The sequence below is a fragment of the Dendropsophus ebraccatus genome, chromosome 6, assembly GCF_027789765.1.
Source record: "Dendropsophus ebraccatus isolate aDenEbr1 chromosome 6, aDenEbr1.pat, whole genome shotgun sequence".
NCBI lineage: Eukaryota > Metazoa > Chordata > Amphibia > Anura > Hylidae > Dendropsophus > Dendropsophus ebraccatus.
Window position 1 is genome coordinate 100,974,386 of NC_091459.1, and position 19,456 is coordinate 100,993,841.

Sequence of the window (19,456 nt, forward strand, 5' to 3'; positions counted from 1 at the left end):
AGTACATACTGTATGCATTCATTTACATTACAGTGCATGGGAATATCATGTGCACAGCCGTACCCCCTATTCCCCATTGATAAATATTTTAAAGGGGAACTCCAGGTAGAGGTTTTTGAAACTACCAAAACTCCATTTGTTTGGGTATTTTTTATTCTGTATTGTGTTTCTGTACTTCCTGGTTGAGCAGTTCACAGAATGCAGTACTGGTTCCAGAATGCAACAGCTGTTTATCACAGTCCTCTACCCTGCCCATTCCCCACCCAAATCTGTTGCAGAACATCTAGGCTGTGTTCATACATTGCAGTTTAATTTTGTTTATCAAGCTGCAGTACTGCAATGACACTCCAACATGTGTGAACACAGCCCTAATTTCACTGCAGACTTTTGCAGTGAAATCAGTTTAGCACCTTCTTCTGGCTGGTCAGAGATGGTGAATCACTCAGGGGATTGGGGGATCCAGCCAAGCCTCCTGGGACATCACGCCCTGCCCCCTGTCTGCATCATCAGCCTGATCTCAGCAAACACACACAATGTGACACAGAGGCATGGAAGATTTATCTCCTAAGGTGGGAGAGCAGTGGGAGCAGGAGACAATGTGAATTGGCACATAGGCCATTTTTCTTTACTTCCTGGATTTCTATCAGCTACCAGTGTGGCAGAACCATACAGATACGGTAATACATTATATAGACATATCTATATAACTTTTAATGTACTTAAAATAGAAGGCAAGTTTTCCTTATGTGGAGTTCCCCTTTAATCATGCTTCCCGTATCTAAAATAGCATATAGACATATATTTCATTGTAATGTTTTGGCATTTTAGGATTTGAAGGAGGTTAGATTTTCCTTTGTTCCCCAGTTATTGTAATATAGTTAAAATATTAATCAAAACAAATCACCTGCAGATTGTTTGATTTGATGCCACCTATTGTGTGCCAGATGTTTTATTGTTCTTGGCCATAGATTAGTATTGTGAAACATTTTTATCATTTTAGCTGTGCCAGGTTTATACAATACATTGCACATTGTTATCCATATAAAATATTATTCTTATTTTAGTCTGTGAACATGTAGGAATTACAATGGCACGGTTCCTGAGTTTATTTTGTCAAACTACCTAGGTTACTACATTTTATGGTTTGTACTTTGGTCAACCAAGATGTGTACAGTATATAATATTCTTTAGTGAGAGGATAGAGAACAAGGCAGACAATAATATTATCCCAACCAATTGATTTTTGTTGGTCTCATTTTCTTCCAGTGTGTACCAGGTTTTAAATCTAAATTAATATTAATGGTATATTAGTGTACAAAGTGGTTGATTGTCCCTTCTCCAAAGGAAAAACTGTGAATGTCTCTATTAAAGGAGATACTATATATAAAGGTCAGTACCTTATGTACTGTAGTTTCAAGATAGTCAAACCAAAGCCCCTAAATCTATAGACAACACCCCCAAAACACACACACACACACACACATACTCCCAGAGCTGTGTGGGCTGTGGCTGCTGGAGAGGATGATGGTAGAGGGATGCTCAGTGTCCCTCCAGTGTCCTGTGTCCCTCAGTGTCCCTCTGCCATCATCCTCTCCAGCAGCCACAGCCCGCACAGCTCTGGGAGTCAGGTCGTGACATCACCATTTTATCCAGGAAGTGAAGCCTTGATGCAGTAGTAAGTGCGGGGGGAAAAGCACTTTATAAGCATTTCCCATAATAAGTGTATGTTGGTGATTTGTGTTACTTTTGGGGGGTAATACAATACTTTAATAAACAATTTCACTGGACTTCTCCTTTAACACCAAATTATTATTAGTGACGGAGCTTCAATTCCAGTTTTCCAGTAGGTGGGGAAATTTATAACATTGTATTTCACATAGAAGACTGTCAGAAAAAAAAAATTGCAAAGATGTAGTATACGATGTCCCTGCAGCCCTCGCTAAACGATTATCGGGCCATGAAATAGGCCCAGTAAACGAGCGCCGATCTACTAGATCAGCGCTCATTTACACTATTGATCAGGCCCCCATCAGCCTGTAGAATAGGACTCTAAGGCTATGTTCACACACAGTATTTTTGCTCAGTATTTTGCAACCAAAACCAGGAGTGGATTAAAAACACAGAAAGACTGTGTTCACACACTGTTAAAATTTAGTCCATTTAATGGACAAAAGATTACCGTTATTTTAAAACAACGTCCGTTGTTTGGAAATAATGCAGTTATTTGCTGCTAAATGACCATTAGATTTCAGCAGTGTGTAAACAGAGCCTTTCTGTGTTTTCAATCCACTCCTGGTTTTGGTTGCAAAATGCTGAGCAAAAATTCTTTGTGGGAACATAGCCTAATACTGCTTTGCCTCTAGCTTATATCTCTGAGATGGGAACTTTATAGACATAGTTATGGAGAAACTCTTTGCCTTAATGTTTTAATCGATGTACTAGTGTTTTGGGGGGTTTTTTCATAGTGAATTAAGGACCAAGATACAAAATTAGAATCACCCCCTTTCTATTTAAGAGTTTTGCTTATTGTGAACTAGCTAACAGCAGACTCCATCATTGGGTGTACTTACAGCCGCACTGGTAATAATTGCTAACAGTGGAGTTATGGCCTAATGGAGCAACGTGTAAAACCAGGAAACATCTGCTATTAGAATTTCATTAGAAACACATAGAGATTTTCCCTTCAGCTAATGCATTTAATTAAAAAAAATTACTTTATGCTGTGGAAAGAATTTTGACGTTCTACCGCATCCCGAGCTTTGTCACTGACAATAATATCCAAAAACATGGACACTGTATTCCTGCTGCTCTCCATATACAGTGTATCTCTTTCTAAGCAGATGTTCTCTATTTAGCAGATGTTCTTTATTTATGTATTTTCATACAATGTGTTTCAGGCTTGTGCACTTTGACCTACAGTACATACGTTGCCAGGTCTTCCACTATATCAAAGCGACTCTGTACCCACAATCTGTCCCTCTCAAACCACTTGTTCCTTCGGATAGCTGCTTTTAAAGGGGTACTCCAGCGGGGGGGGGGGCACTTTTTTGCTGGGACCAGGGAGGAGGTAGCCGAGGGAAAAGACGTCCACTCACCTCTCCGGTTCCAGCGGCGGGAACTGGAGCGCCGCGATGCGGGACCCGCCGCTGGAATCGGGGAGGTGAGTGGACGTCTAGAGTACCCCTTTAATCCCAGATCTGTCTTGGGGTCCGTTCGGCAGGTGATGCAGTTATTGTCCTAAAAAACTACTTTTAAACTTGCAGCTCCATGCCAAACGGCCGTGACTTAGAGTATCTGTGCCCTGACCTTGCACCACCCCTCCGTCCCTCCTCCCCACCCTCCTCATCATTTGGAATGACACTGGCAGTATATTTCCTATTCCTCTGCAGTGACACAGGTGAGGAATAGGATAATACCTGCCTGGGGCATTCCTAGTGATGAGGAGGGCGCTTTAATGAAGCATTCCACATTTTTTTTATTTCTCCCCTGGTAGCAGGCTGGCTCATATACTTACCATTGATGATCGATGTCCCATGGCACAGCTTCATTCCAGTCCTACAGCACTGTTTAAATCTAAGGAGGCTGTAAATCAGGGTCTCTAATGCATCTTTATGACAGAGCTCTCATAGAGATGCTTTGGAGACCCTGACTTCCAGCCTTCAATAACCCTGGAGAAAGAAGAGGGGTCACCAGCGGGAGCCAAATCATGCAGCAGGACTGGAATGAAGCCGTTCTGAGGGACACTGATCATCAATGGTAAGTATACAGTATGTGCCAGCCTGCTGCCAGGGGGAAATAAAAAAAAAATGTGGAATGCTTCTTTAAAACTTAATTGTAGCCTGTATGTTATCTGCTGTGGAAAGCCAGACAAAGAACTCTGTATAACAGTGCAGTACATTTGAAGGAATATTCTTTTTCTTTCGAATCAACTGTTGTCAGAAAGTTATACAGATTTGTAATTTACTTCTATTTAAAAATCTCTAGGCTTCCAGTATGTATCAGTTGAAGTATGTCCTGCAGGAAGTGTTGTATTCTTTCCAGTCTGAGACGATGCTCTCTGCTGCCACCTGTGTCCATCTTAGGAACTGTCCAGAGCAGGAGGGTCTTTCTATGGGAATTTGCTGCCGCTCTGGACAGTTCCGGATGTAATACACCACTTCCTGCAGGACATACATCAGTTGATAAGTACTGGAAGGCTTGAGATTTTTAAATAGAAGTAAATTACATATCTGTATAACTGAAACCAGTTAAACCAGCTATCTTCAAAAAGATATACAGCATGTTTACTGTGCATATGTGGGGCAGCACCAGCACACATGTTTAGCATGCGTAGAGGGATCGGTGGGCTGCAGAATTCTGCAAACCATTCTATACATTGTGCCCCCTTGTCCATCGTGACAGTTTTTACAATGCTTATCCATCATAAACAATACTCCCTATGAAGCGCTGTCCTTCCTTATACAAATGAAAGTGATGGACTTGGCTCATTCACATTTGGCAGAAGACTCTTGGCTCATTAAGTTTTTGTTCCAATTATTGTTCCAACAATAAGAAGTAATTATAGAACAATGGAGTAATGTGTTTTATTAGGAGGAAGCTGGCAAATTGTTTTCACAGATCTGTTAATCATTATAGATAAAAGCCTAGATAAAGAAATATTGTCTATAGTATGTGTGTGTACCTGAAACTTTCTAGCAACCATGTAATAGTTCTGAGAATGAAACCACCGGCTTTGACGTCAGAAAACAACCGGCTCGTTCTTCTTCTTAATAGCTTGGAAGCTTGATTCTTTTTTCTTTCATCTTTGCTTGTTTTTGAAATTGATGAGTATAGAGACCTTTGACATAGAAAACTTATTTGTCCATAAGTTATTAGTAACCTTGAGTTTAAAAAGATGCCCTAAGTTTCAGACGGCAATGTTCATGCTTTCATTGCTTCTCGGACCCTCAGTTTATAATGTGCTCCTTGTTTCACATAAAACTTACAGGAAGGAACCCCTTGTGCACCTATGTCAGGACTCTGAATATGGAAGCACAAAGATAACTTTTTTCCCCTTTTTGTTTTTCAAAAAAAAATAAAAAATGTCCGTCATTTAGCTGTTTGGCTGCCCGTCAGTGCAATGACGGCTGTTTGTATCTTATTCTAGTTCCGGTGGACTGATTGGCCTTTGGGTGTATCTTTAATTGAAAATTCCATTGAATTTAATAGTAAAAACTGTGAAAGGACGGTGAAAAAAAAAACAAATTAAAAATTATGTTTGCAAAAGACATCCGAAAATAATTGTCATGATCATTATTTTGACGTCTGCGAACACAACGTCCGTTATTTTATACATTATGTGCATTGTACATCTGTCATTCCATTGACTTCAATGCATTGCATTGAAACCTTATAAATCGCGGCAATAACGGATGTCTTTTTAAATAGAAATGGCAGATGTCTCTTCTCTTTTTTTGATATTGAGTGAACATAGCCATATTTTGTATGCCTGGCAGCTTAGCTCTCAGATAGGCTTTGTTGTTTCAGCAAACATTGCATAGATCAGTAGTAGGTGTAAATTTCAAGTGTAACCGTCATATTTTTTATTTTTTTACAGAAATCAGTAGTATAAGAGATTTTAAGAAACTCTATAATAGGTTTGATAAGGCAAAAAAGCCTCCTTCTGTACTCAAAAAGCAATTTCCATTTCTCCCCCCCTTTCACACTTCTTATCCGTGCATTATCAGGCAAAGCCATTACAGAGAAGCCAGTGAAGACGGGGGGAGGGGGGGGGGGATTGGGGGGAGTGGCCGAGGGAGATGAGGGAGCAGGAAGAGGTGACATGAAGGTCAGCTGTAGACTGTCTGGGCACCTAAAATGCTGGATTCAGAGGTCAGAAAGTTCAGTGCTTATCTAGGAACTTGCTGAGAGACGATTGCAGGGTGTTTTGCTGTGCAGGACTGCTCCGTGCTCACTCACTCCTCTCAGCCCCTCCCCTCTCCATAGACACATAATGGACACAGAAATCCTACTTCTTCTGAAGTCAGGGGAGGCTAGGAAAACAGCTTTTTCAGTACAGAAGGAAACTCTTTTGGTAAATAAAACCTATTACAGAGTTTCTTAAAATCGCTTGTACTATAGATATTTATTGTTTTCAGAAAAATGACCCTGAAATGACAGTTACGCTGCTTTGACAGCTATGGGCTGTATTCATGTTTTCCAGGACTCCCTAGGGCTGCATCTAAGGGTGGTATTACACGGGCCAATGAGGGCCCAATAATAACTGTAAATGAGCACCGATCTGCTAGATCGGTGCTTAGTTACTGGGCCTATTACACGGCCCAGTACTCGTTTAACAAGGGCTACATGGACATTGTTACCGATGTCCTTGCTTAAACTGTATACATTACCTATCCATGCTGCAGGGCTCCTGGGGAGAAGCACAGCGCAAGAGGAGCCCTGCAGCATGGATAGGTAATGTATGCAGTTTGCATATCATCAGGCGCCGGCCCCACACCACTATTACACGGAGCGATAATCGGCCAGATTCGTCCGATTATCGTTCCGTATAATAGTACCCTAAGTTTGTGAGCCAATGGTAATCAAAGTTGAGTGATCTGACTTGAGAATGCGCCGGTTTCTAATAAAGACATACCTGCCTTAAAGGGGTGATCCAGGATTAGATTAAAAAGAACAGCTACATTCTTGCAAAAACAGCACTCTGTCATCAGGTTGTGTATGCTATTGCAGTTAAGCTCTATTCATTGGAACTAGGGATGGTCCGAACCGAGTTCGGTTCAGGTTCGTACGAACCCGAACTCTCGGAAATGATTCCCGCTGTCTGGCCGCTCCGTGGAGAGGGTGGATACAGTGGGAGGATTGCCTGGAAAACTGGGATACAGCCATAGCCATAGGCTGTATCCCAGTTTTCCAGGCGGTCCTCCCGCTGTATCCACCCACTGCACGGAGCGGGCAGACAGCGGGAATCTGATGCCGAGCGTTCGGGTTCATACGAACCCAAACCTCTGCAGTTTCGGACCATCCCTAATTGGAACTAAGCTAAAAACCACACCCAAACTGGAGACAAGACTCACACTGTTTCTGGAAGAAGGTGGCCATGTTTTTCTAAGCCAGGACAACCCCTTTAATACATCATATCATTAAGCATAAAGCAGTGTTTCTCAACTCCAGATTAACCATGTCATGTTTTGAGGATTTCATAGGTGATATAATTATAGTCAGAGCACCAGTAACTGCCACAGCTGTTCGTTGTATGGGATATCCGCAAAACATGACCTGTTGGTGGATCTTGAGGACTGGACTTGAGAAACACTGAACTAGAGGATAGAGATGGCATTCTACGCGAACATTCCCCCATAGTAGAGCGCTTGATTCATAGAAACAGTTCTGTTTTTAGAAAACATATTTCTATTTACAGACAACACAACAGTGCAGTAAAGCATCTTCTCACAACGGATGTTTAGACAATCTTCAGTACAAGTATGAGTCATATGTAGAATGGAGACAGTTTATCCATAACCTGGCACAGACTTCATCCCACTTCAGAAGCTTTGGTCTCCTCTATTAAACCATTGTACCTAGAGTTACGGTAGCTTTTGTTTATTTGGTGGCAACAGTCACTGCAGTCTTAAAGGAAAGACAAATTGATCATAATGTAACAATAATACGGCCTGGATGGATGTTTTTCATTCCAGTACTGTGCTGTGTTGTGGTCATAAACTACTGTTGAAAACTTTGGAAAATAGATTTTTTTAAGAATTTGCAGATCTACCAAGGGTTGCATAATGGACAAAAACCACACCATTGGCACTGATCATAAAGAAAGTGGTCGACTTTATTAAATACACAGGAACAATGAGTTCTTAATCAGGTAACTGCATACACATAGGCACCATTAAATACACCACCCAAATGGACGGGGCAGACAGGTCAAAGAGGTCAAATCTCGCCCCATTTACATCGTAAACATAAGATGGTAATAGAACTAATATATGCAATCTGATTTCACCAATTCTAAATTTATCTAACAGAATATAACACTTTTAGATATATTTGTGGTTATCGTAATTGCATTGTAGATAATATTTTTATAATATCTTCTGTTACGGTCATAAAAATGAGGCATGCTTTGACCTGTCTGACCCATGTGACCCATCTACCTTGTGCACCCATTTTAGTGGTGTATTAATGGCTCTAAATGTCATTGCACGTGCATGCACTTACACAACACAGAACTTGGTCCAACTTCAAAAAATTCTTCAGCTATTACTTGGACTTTGATAGACTTGTTTAGTACTACAATTGGAGTGGGATCCAACTGGGTGCGATCAATTGGCAGCAGAAAAATATCTCCATGAAACACAACACACACACACACACACACACACACACAAAAATGTTATGAAGTACAGTATTTAAAATGCTGCCACTTTTAATGTGTTTTTTTGGGGCTTACAAAGAGCCACTAGATAACTTGGTTGGTTCTCCCCTCCCTTAGTTGAACTTGATTGTGGATGTATCTTTGTGATATTTCCTTTTTAATCTGATGTTATGGATTTGCCAATTTTTTTTTTCATTGTAGGTAATTGTAGTAAAATTGTGGGGTTTTTTTTTACAGTTTTTGTTCATGTTCACACTATATATTTTTTTTTACATTGACTTGCGAGCACCGTCAGGTGTGCCTACAAATCTATCAGCCATTCACTTCAATGTAACGTTTCACTGTGTGAACATTTATTATTTCCGGACGCTGTTTAGTGAACAGCGTCAGGAAATAATAGGAAGGTACATTCTAAAGAACGGGCGTTAACATAACTTGACTTCAATGCAATAACATTGACTTCAATGCAATGCCACCCCTGCAGTAAAGAACGGGCTCTGATTCCATTGCAATCAGTGTCCGTTCTTTACTGAAAAATTACATTTTGTGAACATAGCTTTTCCTAGATTGGGATTTTCTATAACCATTGTAAATTAAAGATTTTTTTGACTGCTGCTGTTTATTTGAGCACTGCCTGATCAGCTACAAGAGCGGATGTTTACTATGTACTACACTGTTTTTGGTGTGTTTTGCCAACTGTTTTATGAAATAGTGTTTATGCAGTGTACTGTGCTGTGACCACATAATGTGGCATGGAATACAATGCTATATACTGTATTCACAGTTTTCCAAAGTAAAAAAAAAACATTTCCTGGAAAGACAAATATCTCTCCTCATGAAAGAACCTTTAGAAAATAGAGCTTGAAAAACTTGTTTTTGATTTGTTCTTCACATATCTATTATTAGAAAGATATGACTGCCACACATCATCCACTATGTGACAATCTGTTGTTTCTGCTTTTTTTCCCATGGACCTCTAACCTACAACTGTAGGAATCTGCCATTATCCTTACACCACTGAAAGACACCTTCAAAAGAAATGCTAGGGATACATAAAAGAGGTGACACAACCAAAAATGACCATGTGACACTGCAGTCATCACAGTGTGTTACAGCTAACGTCAGCAAATGGGGTTGCAAGTGGTCTCGACTGCAACCTGACAGATGTGAGAAATCAATCCGAGGTGAACCAGTGGCCCTTATAGCGACCAAGCTTGCCGGCTTGCCTTAACTGAAGTGTTAACGCTTTATAAATCACCCACATACTATCAAGAAGTCCAGACTTTTTTCTTAATTGATTACTTATCTTTATCTCAGGCCATGAATATTAGATTGGTGTGGATCTGACTCTTGGCACCTCCACTGCTTAGCCTATTGATGGGGTCACAGTGATGTGGCCTCTACGCTTAAAGGGACGCTTGTACCTTCAGATAGCTGCTTTTACTCTACTCTACTCTCCTTTTACTCTAGGCCACGCCAATTTGACACAGGGCTGCAAGTTTTAACCCTTTAAGGACCGTGCTAACTTTTGTTTTTGCCTTTTCGTTTTTTCCTCCATGTGCTTAAAAGGCCATAGCACTTGCATTTTACACCTACAGACCCACATGAGCCCTTATTTTTTGTGTCACTAATTGTACTTCGCAATGACAGGCTGAATTTTTCCATAAAATATGCTGCAAAACCAGAAAAAAATTATACGCGCAGTGAAATTGAAAAAAAAAAGCAATTATTTTTCTTTGGGGGGGCTTCATTTTTACGCCGTGTGTCCTATGGAAAAACTTAGTTGTTACATATGTTCCTCAAGTCATTACGATTAAAACGATATGTAACATGTATAACTTTTATTGTATCTGATGGCCTGTAAAAAACTAAAACCATTGTTAACAAATATACGTTCCTTAAAATCGCTCTATTCCCAGGCTTATAGCGCTTTTATCCTTTGGTCTATGGGGCTGTGGGAGGTGTCATTTTTTGCGCCATGATGTGTTCTTTCTATCAGTACCTTGATTGCACATATGCGACTTTTTGATCGCTTTATATTACATTTTTTCTGGATTTGATGCGACCAAAAATGCGCAATTTTGCACTTTGGTATTTTTTTTGCGCTTACACCGTTTACCGTGCGAGATCAGGAATGTGATTAATAGTTCGGGCAATTACGCATGCGGTGATAAAAAACATGTTTATTCATTTATTTATTTATTTTTATTTGTAAAATGGGAAAAGGGGGGTGATTCAGACTTTTATTAGGGGAGGGGATTTTTTATTAATAAAAACACTTTTTTTTAACTTTCCCTTACAGAAATATGAAGCCCCCTGGGGGACTTCTATATACACAGAACTGATCTCCCATTGAGATCAATCCTGTGTATATAATAAAAGCAATGATCCATCAGATCGGTGCCAGTGGCGTAGCTACCATGGAGGCAGGGAAGGCAGTTGCTATAAGGCCCCTGCCCACTAGGGGCCCGGGCCTGCCACCATGGTAGCTACATCTCACTGCACCCACATTCTGTGTCAGACTGAGCCACGGAGGATCCTCTGGTGGTCCGACCTCCTAATGTAATTACCTCGGCTGAGAGAGAGGTCCCGCCCACCAGCCAGGGTTCCTTGCAGAGCAGAATCGCTGTAATTCTTCTACACTGCTTCCCCTTTCCTTCCGGCACATGTGACCTCAGGCAAACTCCTCCCCCTCCTCTCCTGCCTATGCGGCTCTTTGCTTGTCTCCAGCATGAGAGTCTGGTCATGTGATGTGTGCCCGACCCTGCCGAGCAGTGAAGGAAACAGATGGGAGGGGGAGGCCAGGCTGTGGGCAAAGGAGAAGAAGGAAACTGTCAGCCCTGTCCCCTGCTCACCCCCCCAGCTGTACTGGACATGTGTATAGCTGCTGCTCTCCTGGACTGCAGCTATGTCCACACTAGCACAGGATTTGTGTAGGTAAGTGTGTGTGTGTGTGTGTGCGCGCATGTGATGTGTATAATACAGTAGGTGTTTATTGTGTGTGTGTACAGTATGTATCTTTGGTGTATATATGTGTGCAGTATGTTAGTATATATGTGAGCCATATGCATGTCGTGTATATGTGTGTAGTATCTAGTTATGTGTATATAAGTGTGTAGTAATCATGTTGTGTATATGTGTGTGCAGTATCCAGGTATGCATACATAAGTGTGTGCTATCCAGTTTTATGTATAAATGTGTGCAGTGGAAATGGCATGTGTATATGGGTGTACAGTATGTATGTCATGTGTATATGTGTGTAGTAGTCGTGTATATCTGTGTTCAGTATGCATGTTGTGTATATGTGTGTGAGGTATATGTGTGTATGTGTACAGAATGCATGTCATGTGTATATATGTGTGTGAGGTATGTGTATATCTGTGTGCAGTATACATGTTGTGTCTATGTGTGTGAGGTATGAATGTGTCAGTACATTAGGGTACATGGTGTGGTGGATTATGTACAGTATATCCGCAGCCTGTGATGTTAGTGACTCCCATGTCCTTACACTTCTATCACTGACATGTGCATAGGAGCTATCAGGAGGCCGCAGGAAAACACTTTACCTCGTCCGCCCTCTTACTGTTTTACTGAGATATTTAAGGGAAACTCTAGTCTTCTAACCTGTTCTGTTCCCATAGAGCCGGGACGCTGAGGAGAAAGGTCATTTTCTTATCTTTATTCTCAGTGTCCCAATTTTCGGGAAATCTTGACTGTGCAAATGAGGCGGCTTGGTACACGGTGGGGGTACTGACCAGCAGACCGATCTGCCCCGCTCACCCCTCTTTTATTAATGTTCATCTAACACTCTGTATAGCTGAGCACCAGAGTGACGTCATTGCAGAGCATTGCCTCACTGTATAGCTGAGCACTGGAGTGACGTCATTGCAGAGCATTGCCTCACTGTATAGCTGAGCACTGGAGTGACGTCATTGCAGAGCATTGCCTCACTGTATAGCTGGGCACTGGAGTGACGTCATTGCAGACCATTGCCTCACTATTCATTAGAATGGTCTGGCCAGTACACTGAGGTAAATAGCACGGGCCCCAGTGCACCAAACCACCTTGTGTCATTAGTTTGTACAGAAGGAAGGTGGTCCATCAGCGGTAATTCCTCTGGTGGGCCCCGTGTACTCCAGTACAACACTGACCATATCTGCCACCACTGACAGGGCTTCCTGCGCTGTCTGTCTCTTTTGTGGCTGGAGGCTGCATTGCACTTCCAGCCACAAGAGGCCTAACCCCCCCATGCACACACCTGACCCACCACAGGCCATCAGCTTTATTTCTCCCAGCTCCCTGGTGGGCGAGTAACATTATTAATGCTCCAGAGATCTGGGTGAATAAAACACCACGGAAATGCGCTTGGTCAGGTGAGTATGTGCATCCGAGGGGGGCATGTACAATTTCTTGCTATGGGGCCCCATGAATCCTAGCTACGCCCCTGATCGGTGCTCTATTATAATGGTCTGCTGCAGACCATCTGAATAGATTGCCGAGCCGGGATCAGCGTCATTCCGACGCTGAGCCCCGGCCGGCTCATTAGAACGGATCTCCCCTCCGCGATTGCATCGCGGGGGGGGGAGATCCCCCACTGGACACCAGGGAGAGGGGGCACAGCTGCTATTCAAATGCAGCTGTCAGCTTTGACAGCAGCATTTGAATAGTTAATTAGCCGGCCGCGGCGATCGGCCGCGCCGGCTAATACACGCGGTCCCTGGCTGCACATAGCAACCGGGGACCGCGCGCTGCAGAGAGGGCTCACGCCGGGAGCCCTCTCTGTTTACTCTTAACGGCCACATGACGTGTATAAGTGTCACTGTCGTTAAAATTTTTATTGTAGAATTCAATAGTCCAGGCGATTTTAAGAAACTTTGTAATTGGTTTTATTAGCCGAAAAATAAATTTTTATCATGAAAAAGCAGTTTGAAGCTCTCCCCCCTGTCTTCATGGTTTTCCTATGGAGAGAGAAAGTAAAAGCAGCAAAACAGGACAACAAAGAGTTAATTTACATTCATATCGCGGGCTCTCTCCTCTGACAGTCACCACGGACCTCTCTGACCTCTAATTAGGGCTCTGAATAGCTCCCCTGCTGAGCAATCCTGTGTACTCGGCTCTCAGCTGCCTGCTAATCTCGCTCCTTCCTCCTCCCCCCTCCCCTCTTCATAGACCAGAGAGATCCGACTGATAAAAAAACAGTCAAGATTTTCTGATTCTGAGGAGTGGATGACAGAAAGGAGAGGAAGGGGGACCTGGGAAAAGGCTTTTTACATGCAGGTAATGGCATATTTGGCTTATAAACCTAATTACAAAGTTTCTTAAAAACGCCTGGACTATTGATTTCTGCAAAAAAAATTTAACGACAGTGACACTTTAAAATACATTTTTTTAGGACAATAACGGCATCACCTGCCAAACAGACCCCAGGACAGATCTTGGATTAAAAGCAACTATCCGAAGGTACAAGTGGTTTGGGGAGGGCAGATTGTGGTTACAGAGTCACTTTAATACTAGACGAAAAAACCTGACGAAAAGTCTGTTTCTGTTTAGGCTTCCATACACTTTAAACAATTGTTGGCTGAACCTGGCGCTCGTTGCTGGTTTGGGCATCAAACTAGCGTGTATGGGGCCGTTCTGAATCACCACCGACAGATGATGACAGTTGTGATAGGGGTCAGCTGGGATAGAAAATCACGGCCGACCCTTGTATTAAGGAAGACATAAGCCACAGCAAGAATGCTGACACTGAGGAATATCCATTCCCAGGCCAAATGCTCCTGTGTTTGTGGAGAACGGATGGCAGGTGGAAACAAATTACATTGAATTGAAGGGTGACAAATGACAATATCATGTACAGCCACTCAGGCATGTATGTCAGCATCGCTAGTACAGAGTCCTCAAATGTAGGGGTGCCAGGAATTGAACCCCACTGATCTGATATGGATGATCTGTCTGAAAGATAAATAAAAAATAAATAAATCAAAGAAAGTTCCATTGAAAACTAATGTTGTATGGTTTACAATTTACTGAGGACAAACATAGGTAAATATAGAAAAATATGGACCATTGTCTTCTTTCCATTGTGTGACATAATTACACATATTTCTGAAAAAAAAATAAAATAAACAAAGGGCTATGTATCTGTTTATTCATGCTAAAAATTACACTGCTTACCATAAGACTAGTATATAATTTTATCCTTAGAGTTCTACCATGTAAAACTACCACGTTCATTCGTTCATATCTCAAAGTAATATAGTCCATAGACTTCATGCTCAATAGTTCATATCTTTGTTTCAGCATTAGTTATGTTGTATCGTTTAGTTGCCCTCCGTCGGGTATATGCCAGGAAGCACCCCTGTTTTCTCTTCCACATGGTAGTCAATGCATCTCGAAATGATTTGCAGAGAAAAAAATAGATGAAGGGATCAAGGCAGGCATTCATGGATGCCAGGAACAAGGTGCTCTCTTTGACATAAAAAAGAGTATAATGAGCGGAGCACCGAAAAAAAACACGAGTTTGACTTAATGTATATGGAATTCTTGCAAAATGATATGGGACAAAACAAACGAAAAACACTCCAATTATAATAAACACCTTCACGTTGACTTTTTTTCTGCATTGTGTCTGTTCCCTTCTAGTCCTTTTATATGACTGAAAAAGCTTTTTGGTTATCAGGAGATAAAACACCACTATGATAGCAAATGACACCCAAAAAATGATCTGGCACGTGTAGTTCACAATTTCATGCCAAGTCAGCCCAAATTTAGACTTAAGGTTTGCACAGTTCCGGACGCTTTTTGGTGTCAAGGTCTTGTTGGTTAAAATCATATTGGGTAAGGCAAGGAGAAACATGATGATCCATATTAAAGCTGACAAGATCTTGGCTGAAAGCAGATTTTTAGTACATGAGTTGTCAAAAGGTTTCACCGTCTTCTGATATCGATCTATAGTGATAAGGCCAAGGAAAATAATACTGATGTACATGGTGAGATAGAACACCACTGAGGAAAATCGACAAGAAAATCCTTTCAGTGGCCAAGGTCCGAGTCTTGCATCTCCTAGAATCTTGAATGGAAATGTCATGATCATTAAAGTATCAGATATAACTGAATTTTTTAGAAAAATTATGAAATTAGATTTACTTGGTAATTGAAAAAAGACAATAATTGCTAAGCCATTCATTAAAGATCCAGCAATGAACAGAATGGTGTAGGCCACAGGGAAGATCACTTGGTTGACCCGGCTATCTCTGGAGCATGTGATATTACCGCCATGATAAGTAATATTGGGCTGCTTAAAGGTTGTTCCAAGATCTCCAAATCCTAAAGAAAAAAATAACATTCTAAGTAAAAATTCATTTAATTTTTGATAAAGTATCTTCTTCATAAATAAGAGTGGATTCGAATTGTGTTTGATGTTTATAGTTATGTTCACACACAGTATTTCTATCAGTTTTTTTTAAACCAAAACCAAGAGCAGGTTGAAAACATAGAACCTGTGCAAAATTTTCCATCATAATTTTGTCCTATCAGTTCCATTCCTGATTAAGGTTGAAATAAGACTTAGCAAAAGCCTTATGAAAGTACTATGTCAAAACAAAGCCACTGGCTAAGTTTGCACTATGGGATTTTGCAGCCGCCACTGCTGACGGCCACCAAAAAGCTGTCCGATATTTGCTAATCACAGCCATCCAAATTACAGACCGCAGTCATTATCAAATATATAGGACGTCTTTTGACGGCCGTCAGCAATGACATACACAAATTCCTGTAGTGTGAACTTAGCCTAATTTCGTCATGTGTATCATTGATGCATGTAACTATATAACAGTAGAGTGGTAACCATCACCCACAGACTCCCATAAAGCAATACCAGCTCAACAACTTTCCCAAGTTGTGGTCACAGAGTGTTTGGGGAGGGAGGAGGATGGCAGGAAGAGTCAAATTGTTGGGTAAAATGTTTTAATTAAACCAGGAGTGGGTCCAATAGATATCAGTGCAGACACGGTGGTAATAATTTCTAATGGGGGAGTGTTTACTTAATTTTTTAATAATAATATAGTGGTCGTGTTACCAGGGCTTGTATAGAAAGCATAGCATTCTTCCTTATCAGTATCTGGGATTGTACACTTTGTGAATGGACCATCTACATACAGTATGACCCCAAATGCAGAACAGTACTAACCACAAATCAAAAGGGCAACTACTGAACTACCCCCCTCCCCCCTGTCATATCACTCAAAAATAGCAGATACAATTTACTGTGATGGATCTTTTCAATGTGGTTAGAATTAAGCAACCAGATCATGGGTTGTGGGAAGCTAACTTAGGTTGTAGTCACACAGTCAGTTTTTCTTTTTATTTCAAGGATTGAAGCCAAAGCCAGGAACTGATTATGAATGGAGGACAGATCATAAAGGATTGAATAAAACATATCCTCTTTTCATATCCATTCCTGGCTTTGTTTTCATTAATTGCAGTTAAAAACCTGAATGTGTGAACATATCAGTAAATAATAATAATATAATAATAATAAAAAAAAAACATTTAACCACATCACTCATTGTAAATGAAGCCAATTGTTGCAGTATCACATTAGGCATGTTTATCTGGCAGAGCAAACATAATTTAATATAAAAAACAATAGCCTGTGGCTTTCTATTATAGAACTACAGGTTTCCCACATGGGTCTGAGATCTTTACTTTAGATCCTGTAGAGTGATAGTAAACTTACCTGAATATTCCATGGTTACACGTCTTGCTTTCTTGTTGTAACAAGGCTATGTTGGTCATGGAGTCAGGACATTTCCTCTTCTTTTAATCCAGAAAGCTATAAAGTAAATGCAGCATAATGATTCTTCCATAGAAATAACTTAGATGCAGAACAACTACTCCAGGCTTTAAATATATGCATATGAGGAATGTACAGTATCGCATAGTATAGGAGCATACATTTTACTTTTTAGTTTCTGTTCCAGATGAAGACATTCATACTTCTGCTTTTACTTATTCAACTGAAAAAAGTGCAGACTAAATGTTTCTTAAAGGGCAACTAAGAATTTAACCCACTGTTTTGTTTTCATAGAGCCAGGGATGTTGAGTAAAAAGTTAGTTTTCTTTCCCAAAACCTTGCTTGAGATGCTAATCAGGTGGGTCCAGTTTGCAGTGATGGTAGTTATATTACTGCAGAACACTGCCTTATTCATGAGGGAATGGGCAGGTGGGCGGACCGGTGCACCCAGGGCTGTAGTACCCCCTCCCCCCAGTGCTTTGAACCGCCTAATCAGCATGTTCCTAAAAAGCAAACATTGGGGAAAATGGTGCTGCCCTGCACCCTATGTAAACATAACAGGTTAGAGTCTAAGCTGCTGTTAGTTTCCCTTTAATAATCATAAGATTACATGGGTGTATAGACTGTAGACAATAACAAACAGATCAAGGCTCATGAAGAGTTTTGGCCACCACTGATCAAAACTTTTGACACCTATCTGATCAGTAGGGGTTAAACCCCTATTACAAGGGGCGATCAGCTGGAGCAAGCAAGCGCCAACCTGGTAGGTCAGCGCTCATTTTCTCATCGTTCCCGCTAGCTGCCAGTGAATTTACATGTGCCAACAGCGAGCGGGTAAGTGTGTGTGTGTGTGTGGGGGGGGGGGGCAAAAGGGAGCTGCGGGGTGTGTGTGTCACCCTGGACGATCTAACGATGGCAGCAGATTGTTGCTGTTTCAGACTGTTTAAAGACAACGATCAGCCAACATCATGCATCGTGTCTTCTATTATTAAAAGTGATTATCGGCCGTAGCCTTCAGACGAGAAGGGAGGTCCTCCAGTTACCCAAATGACCAGAGCAGCAGCATGCATGCTCAACCTCCTCTCCATCTATTCTCTATTCCATTCACTTAATATTGGGACAACATTAACTGATCATAAGAGATAACAAAGAGGTGAAAGGGGACCCTGTTACACAACTGAATATTGTTTTTCAGCATGGATGTTTGCCAGAAATTCACTTAACACAATAAGGGTGCCTTCACACCTGCCGGATCCACAGTGGATCTCACTTCTGCGGATTAGAAGCAAGAACCGCTGCGGATCCGGTATCAATTCACCCCTATGATAGCACATATTCGCAGTGGGATTGACATCCCGCTGTGAATATGTGCTTTAACTCCCTTGTGCCCGCAGCCCCACCGCCGCATCCCCCCATCCCGGCCACATCCCCCCATCAGCCCACCCCAGCCCGCCGCCGCCGGCATCCCGCCGCCGAGAGCATACAGTACCTGCACGGTTGCGCGGCTGCAGTGAGGCTGCCGGCTCCGGTTCCGCTCAGATCAGCTGGGGGTGGGTTGATGGGGGGATGTGGCCGGGATGGGGGGATGCGGCGGTGGGGCTGCGGGCACCAGGGAGTTAAAGCACATATTCACAGCAGGATGTCAATCCCGCTGCGAATATGTGCTATCATAGGGGTGAATTGATACCAGATCCGCAGCGGTTCTCACTTTGAATCCGCAGAAGTGAGATCCGCTGTGGATCCGGTAGGTGTGAAGGCACCCTTAGGGTGCCTTCACACCTACCGACTCGCAGCGTTAATAACGCTGCAAGTCGGCTAGGTCCTTGCAGATTACTGTCAGTACATACACGCAGCGGTCCAGACCGCTGTGTGTATGTAAATCTGCCGGCCGCTTAACCCCTTCTGATGCCGGCCGGCCGCCTCCCGCTCCAGCTCTGTATACATTACCTCTCCTCGCTGCACGGGGTCCCGGCGTCCTGCTCTCGCGCCCGGCCAATCAGTGTGTTGCTCAGCCGCACTGATTGGCCGGGCGGGAGGGCAGGACGCCGGGACCTCGTGGAGCGAGGAGAGGTAATGTATACAGAGCTGGAGCGGGAGGCGGGCGGCATCAGAAGGGGTTAAGCGGCCGGCAGATTTACATACACGCAGCGGTCGTTCAGACCACTGCGTGTATGTAATGACAGTGATCTGCCAGGACCTAGCCGACTCGCAGCATTATCAACGCTGCGAGTCGGTAGGTGTGAAGGCACTCTAAAGATGTTTTCTTTCTGCGTTGCCCTCCA

At 42.3% G+C, this 19,456-nt stretch overlaps 2 protein-coding genes across 3 annotated transcripts in view; one reads left to right on the forward strand and one right to left on the reverse strand.

Moving 5' to 3' along the window:
- The window catches only part of MED12L (mediator complex subunit 12L), a 393,418-nt gene that overhangs the window by 248,475 nt on the left and 125,487 nt on the right, over positions 1-19,456 (forward strand). The window lies entirely within an intron of this gene.
- P2RY12 (purinergic receptor P2Y12) overlaps positions 14,512-19,456 on the reverse strand; it is a 56,141-nt gene continuing 51,196 nt past the window's right edge. For both annotated transcript variants that reach the window (XM_069975435.1, XM_069975436.1), the window contains exons 2-3: positions 17,118-17,213; positions 14,512-15,706 (exon numbers count right to left, since the gene is read on the reverse strand). In XM_069975435.1, the coding sequence (XP_069831536.1) occupies positions 14,664-15,706; positions 17,118-17,130 (1,056 nt within the window). In that variant the 5' untranslated portion in view covers positions 17,131-17,213 and the 3' untranslated portion in view covers positions 14,512-14,663. The remainder of the gene's footprint in view (positions 15,707-17,117; positions 17,214-19,456) is intronic.